Source organism: Diorhabda carinulata, chromosome 4 (assembly GCF_026250575.1).
Source record: "Diorhabda carinulata isolate Delta chromosome 4, icDioCari1.1, whole genome shotgun sequence".
In the NCBI taxonomy this organism is placed as follows: domain Eukaryota; kingdom Metazoa; phylum Arthropoda; class Insecta; order Coleoptera; family Chrysomelidae; genus Diorhabda; species Diorhabda carinulata.
In genome coordinates this window covers 5,765,207-5,772,447 of record NC_079463.1, presented here as the reverse complement: position 1 = coordinate 5,772,447, position 7,241 = coordinate 5,765,207, and the positions used below count along the sequence as shown (strand labels likewise).

The 7,241-nt window shown below is 32.2% G+C and overlaps 1 protein-coding gene across 2 annotated transcripts; it reads left to right on the top strand.

The window, feature by feature from the left end:
- The first annotated feature begins 2,342 nt into the window (after nt 1–2,342).
- Nucleotides 2,343–7,150, top strand: LOC130892583 (WD repeat-containing protein 37). Of its 2 annotated transcripts, XM_057798053.1 has the most exons (8): nt 2,343–2,694; nt 3,022–3,219; nt 3,334–3,441; nt 3,523–3,711; nt 3,960–4,132; nt 4,220–4,448; nt 5,224–5,362; nt 5,417–7,150. In XM_057798053.1, exons 2-8 carry the CDS (start codon nt 3,057–3,059, stop codon nt 5,784–5,786), a joined length of 1,371 nt encoding a protein of 456 aa, XP_057654036.1. In that variant the 5' UTR covers nt 2,343–2,694; nt 3,022–3,056; the 3' UTR covers nt 5,787–7,150. The 2 variants fall into 2 exon arrangements, with proteins under 2 accessions (XP_057654036.1, XP_057654035.1); XM_057798052.1 differs by having other exon boundaries at nt 2,609–3,219.
- The last annotated feature ends 91 nt before the right edge of the window (nt 7,151–7,241 follow it).

Below are 7,241 nucleotides of genomic sequence, written 5' to 3'. Positions count from 1 at the left end.
AACCCGGGCAGTCGCACCTGAGCTCTTACTGCAAACACTATGGGAGACTGCGAGTATTTTCTGTTTTTTCCAAACTCCATCATTTCTACTGGTCTTCCTCATTCAAATAGAGGTGGTCGTTCTTTTTCTAACAGAAACACGACCGTCACCATGAAGTGTTATGGGTAACATAGCTCAACCGCGTCGTTCAGACTTGGTTTCAACCCGGGCAGTCGCACCTGAGCTCTTACTGCAAACACTATGGGAGACTGCGAGTATTTTCTGTTTCTTTCCAAACTCCATCATTTCTACTGGTCTTCCTCATTCAAATAGAGGTGGTCGTTCTTTTTTTTTTGAATAGAAACATAAACGGATTCATTTCTACTAATATTTCTCTTTCAAAAAGCGGTGGTCGTTCTTTTTCTAACAGAAACACGACCGTCACCATGAAGTGTTATGGGTAACATAGCTCAACCGCGTCGTTCAGACTTGGTTTCAACCCGGGCAGTCGCACCTGAGCTCTTACTGCAAACACTATGGGAGACTGCGAGTATTTTCTGTTTCTTTCCAAACTCCATCATTTCTACTGGTCTTCCTCATTCAAATAGAGGTGGTCGTTCATTTTTTTTTGAATAGAAACATAAACGGATTCATTTCTACTAATATTTCTCTTTCAAAAAGCGGTGGTCGTTCTTTTTCGTACAGAAACACGACCGTCACCATGAAGTGTTATGGGTAACATAGCTCAACCGCGTCGTTCAGACTTGGTTTCAACCCGGGCAGTCGCACCTGAGCTCTTACTGCAAACACTATGGGAGACTGCGAGTATTTTCTGTTTTTTCCAAACTCCATCATTTCTACTGGTCTTCCTCATTCAAATAGAGGTGGTCGTTCTTTTTCTAACAGAAACACGACCGTCACCATGAAGTGTTATGGGTAACATAGCTCAACCGCGTCGTTCAGACTTGGTTTCAACCCGGGCAGTCGCACCTGAGCTCTTACTGCAAACACTATGGGAGACTGCGAGTATTTTCTGTTTCTTTCCAAACTCCATCATTTCTACTGGTCTTCCTCATTCAAATAGAGGTGGTCGTTCTTTTTTTTGATAGAAACATAAACGGAATCATTTCTACCCTTATTCCTGACGTAGAAAGAAGTGGTTGTTTTTTTCGATGTTTTGAGAATTAATTCATCATTTAGTAACTAATAGGATTCTAGCAGATTGTGGAATAGGCCTACAGGGGAAACCACGTTAAAAAAAACGCGCCGAGTATACTACCTCGTAGGTGGTGCGGAAAAGTATACATAAAAAACCTTTTTCTCAACATTTTTTTGTTCGTTGCATCCTGCAAACTTAAACCCGCAGGAGAAAAGGTGAAGTATTTTTCAGGCAAGTATATGATTTCCAATTTTTGTGGGATATTTTGCTTGAAAACGTGCTTCTAAGATTTTTAAGGCTGATTTTTCACAAAGAAGTCTTTTCCCCAACATTCCATTATTCAATGAACTTTTCTGAAAGTTTTATTTGTTTTTGAGGTCGAAGATGATTGATTATTTTTTTAGTGACTAATTTCCATTTTCTTAATAGCTTATATTGTAGTCTGGGTTTAAAATTATTAAATTATCATCTTAGACAAATTCCAGTATCTTCGAGATGCTTTTACAAGCTTTATTATCTACCTATCTATCTATCTGATATGATATAAGATAATAAAGGTGCCAAAAAAGTATAAAGCGCTTTACTAGTTGCATAACAAAAAAATAGGTATGTAACCAGTATAACTTAGAGCATATTAAATGATACAGGCGAGATCATATATACAACTAACATAACAATAAAGAGTATCGTTAGTTGCATACTAACCAGGGTAAGAACGCACAGTAGTTAATTTTCAAGTAAAAAAAATTGTAGCTAGACAATATAACAGTAAGTGTAAGATTTTCTAATATACAACTCAAAACAACTTAGCTTAGCTTTGCTTTTTAAAAAGCACAAAATATACAGAAACCAGTTTTAAAAGGCCACTTAAGTTGGCCAAGGACAAAGTGCCCTGTTTTTTTAGAAAGCAAGTAGAAAGGAAAATAGGTAATATATTTTAGGGTTTCAGCCTCACATTTAATTTCTCTATAAAAAAAGGCCTACTTATGTAAAACATCTAGGTGTTTACCTGTAATTTTTTAAAGGAATTGTAATTCCTTCCTCTGCTTCTTTTTTCATAAAGTTACTAACATTATGTACAATTTCTCGTCCCTGGCTATGTACAACAACACTTTGTTTTCCGACCTTTTTCAGCGACATAATTCAATTAAAAGATATTATTAAAGTATCAAAAAACTTTTATTTTTAACAAATGGTTACTTATATTAGCACGACACAAAATACAAACAAACTCTAAACAACTACAAATAGCTCTAATAATTGAAACCGAATAACAGGACGAGTAAACTACCCGCAATATATATATTTATCCCTTTCCGATTTCATGAGTGAAATCGGGCAACATTGGAAAAAGACTGCCAATAATAAAGTATCTATGTAAACGAGACCGTTTCTGTTCAATTTCTAATTTAAATCATGCAAAAACCGCACACGTTACCACTCCATTTAACAAAACATGTTATACACAATAAGAATATGGAATACTTGTAAGCACGCCAATGTAGTAAAAATGCAGTGAATAAAAGGGTTGAGAATATTCTCACGCTCTTTGACAGGTATGACGTGCCTGTGTTTTTCTTATTTGATTCGTACTTTACCTAAATTACTTTATTTATGAAAGTATTACAATTTGATTATTTTTTTATTCTAGTACTATTGAATTTGATGTTTCGCTGCACACTTGTATTTTAGTTGATATTTATTCCGTATATAAAGGTTATCTATGCTATTGACACTGTTGACATTAAACTAGAAATGTATATTTTTTTTAAATAAAGTACATAGCGTTAAAATGTAAACAATACTATTTTATCGTATTTATAATAATCTACTGAATAATTAATAAGGTGAATCTTTTAAAATGTCAGTCAATCAAATCGTAGCGAATAACAAGTTATCAAAAAATAAAAGAGGGCAAATGACACGACCATCGAGTGGAATTATTGAATCAGATCTTTATACAGGGTTTCGCTCAGATATTGAAAATGACTCCATCAGCCCTTCATACAAAAATCGTTTATATAATCTATTTAGGCAAATAGAAAAAGAATTCGATTTGCTGTATCAGGAAAATCAAACATGTAAGTTTTAAAACTAGTTACTTTACTTTATAATACTTGTAAGCAATAAGCGTTTGTATAAACTTTTATTTTCAGTACAGTGCATTTTTCACTTGTATATTATTAATTTTTCAGTGCATGAAAAGATCGAGCTTCTAAATGAAAAATTGGAAAGAGATACTTACGAGAAAACAGAAAGCGTTGATTTGGATTCAAATATATCCAAAGTTTTAAGCAAAAAATGTAAGCACATCCTCTAAAAACTGAAATAGTTTTTAGTCACATCTGTTAATTACATCTAATCATTAAATAATTTGTTTCCAGTTAGTACTACAAATCCTAAAAATAAAACAGCCCATAAATTAAAAGCTCAAACAAGTAAGATTGTTTCGAGCTTCAAAGCACCACAATTTGGCTGTGCATTGTTAAGGGAGTATATAGGACATAAAGATGGTATCTGGGAAGTTTCAGTTGCAAGACCAGGAATACCTGTTGTAGGAACTGCATCAGCCGGTAAGTTCAATCTAATGAAAACATTTCTCCAACAGCTAATTCATGGAATATTCATTGACAGTTTCCTTGAATAACTTATTTAATGTATGTGAAGTTTTATTTACTAATTGAATATTTTTACATGATAATTCAATCTTTTTTATTACATCGACCAAAAATTTCAATCCAATCCTGATGATTTATTCACAATTACCATTAATGTTAGTATTGTGAATTTATGCAGTAAATTGAATATTATTTGTATACAGATCATACGGCATGTTTATGGAGTATAGAAAATTCAAAATGTCTATTACAATATCAAGGTCACATAGGTTCAGTCAATTCAATTAGATTCCATCCCGCCAAAGATCTAGTTCTAACTGGTAGCGGAGATTGTTCTGCACATATTTGGCAAGCTGCTCTCAACTGGGATATTCCAGTAAGTATATCATTAGAACTAAATTGAACCTCATTGTTATTGGAAATTGGAGTGACTGAAATATTATTTGCGGGACACATTTTCCAGAAAGGACATTCATCAGAAGAAGAGCTAGAAGGCGACGATCTGGATGAAAAATCAGAATTTAATAAAGTTTCAACGTTACGAACACCTTTTCAAGAATTAACCGGGCACACAGGTGCTGTTTCTTCTGCAGAATGGTTAGCTGGAGCAGATCAAATTATAACTGCATCATGGGATCGACTTGCCATTTTGCACGATGTTGAAACTGGTTCTATTGTAACGACATTAACTGGTAAATATATTTTTAGCATATAAAAGTACATTTTAGTTTAAAACATTCTTTGATATTTTTTTTTTCTAAATATTGCTATAAGGTTTTTTTTCTATCATTTGTTAAGCTTCATATTTACTTTTCTTTCAATTCCTAATGATTTTCATTAAATTCTTCAATATTTAGTAGTAGAATAGCAGAATTTAAGATCCCTCTACACTACATTCAGTCTGCTTAGTTTATTATGATGTCAAAGTTATAATAATTTTTTTTTACATAAATTTGTTCAACTGAAAAACCTTTTCTTTGAATTTGTACCATGATCCACACTTGGAGAAACAGACTCAATGTTTAATAAGGAAAATATTGAAAAAATCAGCTTGTATGGGAATTGGTAGCCATCATAATTAGTGTGTACGATATACAAAACTATTAGATTTGAGAAGGAGAGGAGTAAATGAAATAAAGAAATTAGCAGTAGATACAATTAGTAGAAAGATAATAGAAATAACATAACATTGATAAAGGATTTTTATAAAAACAATAAAAAAGGTATTAATAATTAATAAAATAGACTCAAAAAGTGAAAATATTAAAATTGATTAAGACAGAAAGCAAGGGTATAATAAGGACCAGAACTCTCATTTAGAGCCTAAAAAATGAAAATGTGACTTTACTTAAAAGTTATTTGAAGGATTTTTTTGTCCATTAAGCTTCAAGGTGTTATAATAAACAGCATAATAGATTGGTGGGGTTGTTTATCGCATTAAATAAATTCTTTATCAACTACTTTTAGGTCACGATCAGGAACTTAATAACGCTTCGACGCATCCTACTCAAAAGTTGGCGGTCACTTCGTCGAGAGATACGACGTTCAGGTTGTGGGATTTCAGAGAAAATGTCCATTCAGTTTCCGTATTTCAAGGACATGCTGAGTAAATAAATTAAAAGTGTATTTGGAATTTATTATTTTTTTAATAATTTTTCAGGAGCGTTACTTCGGCCGTTTTTACACGCGAAGATAAAGTAATATCCAGTTCGGATGATCGAACAGTAAAAGTATGGGATTTGCGTAACATGCGTTCACCTGTAGCTACAATTCGTGTGGAATCATCGGTAAATCGTCTTAGTGTATCGATTAATGGTATAATTGCAATTCCCCATGACAACCGTCATATTAGATTATTCGACATTTCCGGCCAGCGTTTGGCCCGATTACCTCGTTCCAGTCGACAAGGACATAATAGAATGGTTACTAGTGTCGCTTGGGCGGAAGATTTTGTTTTCGGGGTGAATTTATTTACCGCTGGTTTCGATAGGAAAGTATTGGGTTGGTCGGTGCAATCCATGAAGGATTGATCATTGAATCAAGTTTAGATTTAATGTAACGCACTTGTCATTTATGCTCTCAAATTATCTGAATTTTCTATTAACATTAGTTTATGTAGGGGATGTGTGACCGTGATGGTATTCTTAACGAAAAATCCAAATACTTGAATTCTAGATGGATATCTTCAAAATTCGTTTTCATCAATTCATTCAGCCAGCTAATTCTTCAAGAAATTCTACTTCAATTTGAAAAATCAGTCATAATGCCATTTTATTTAAATTGTAGTTTGTATACAATCATAACAAGATATAGTGCCAAAAAGGGCACATCTCAACAATATTGATAATTATGTAAACAAACTACTTACATTCTTGCCATTTTTCTTTCAACTTCATGATTCCGCGCTCATAAAATTTCTGGTCCTTATCAGCAAAAAACTGAACTAGACGATATTGAAAGTCATCGTCGTTTGTCAAATTTTTGACTAATCGAACAATTTTGCAAACTTAGAAATAAATGGTAATCAGTATCAGCAAAAAAACCTCTCGCCATTTAGGCCCCTGTACCGCCCATTTTATAAATTTCAATAATACAACAATTATTTTGTTACTATTTCATTCTATTTTCTCCCATCTATTTTTTTTAAATTGTGCCCAGAATATTCAAAATATGAGAAAAAAACTGGTTGATCCGTTAATCAGAAATTTGCGAGGGAAAAAGCTTAAAAATATTTCTGGTAGAGTGAAGTAGATGTACGATAAAGAAATAATAAATTGACTTCTACTGAAAAAATTGTTTTTAAGTAAAATGACAAAATGGTTTTATAATTGGATCTTTAATCATTGAATATTATTTATTTGATCCTTGAGCGACCCTTCAATTGTAGGCACTAATCTAATTTGTACTAAAAACACATGCTACACACATTGTTTACACCATTAATCAAGATTTCAATACATCCTTCGAGCCGGATATATCATAACTAACTAAGGGTTCAAAGGGTTAGTTAGTGTAATAGTGATAGTAAACAATGTATTGAGTATGAATCTTACCAACATATTTCTTAATTTCACTTTTAATCTAATCTTGTTACATTCTTACTACATCATAAAACCAAAGTATTTTATTCCGTATTTAAAAATTATTATGGTTCATTTTCCTCAAGATCTATCGGTCTGTCAAATGCATTTATTACTTAGCTATAAGAATAAAAAATTTTGACCCAGTTTTAAATAATTTTTTTCTACTAATCTAGGTTTGACTAGAGTGTGATATTTGTAATATTAAAAAAAAATTTCTATGTAACTAACTAAATATTTTCGTTATTTATTTTTCTGGTTTTTGTAATTGTTATAATTTGATTGTTATGCAAATATAAACTATAAAATTACAACCATTCGTTTTATTTCAACATATATCAAATTATAATTATAAATACAAGTTCCCAGTATCCATCGACATAAACTGCTACATAATAGTACTTA

What these genes read in the sequence shown, in the direction of transcription:
- LOC130892583 (XM_057798052.1), top strand. Translation starts at nt 3,000, where the DNA reads ATGTCAGTCAATCAAATCGTAGCGAATAACAAGTTATCAAAAAATAAA. An exon ending in GTATCAGGAAAATCAAACAT is followed by an intron (nt 3,220 to 3,333) that starts GTAAGTTTTAAA and finishes TTAATTTTTCAG; the next exon opens with TGCATGAAAAGATCGAGCTT. An exon ending in TATTGTAACGACATTAACTG is followed by an intron (nt 4,449 to 5,223) that starts GTAAATATATTT and finishes AACTACTTTTAG; the next exon opens with GTCACGATCAGGAACTTAAT.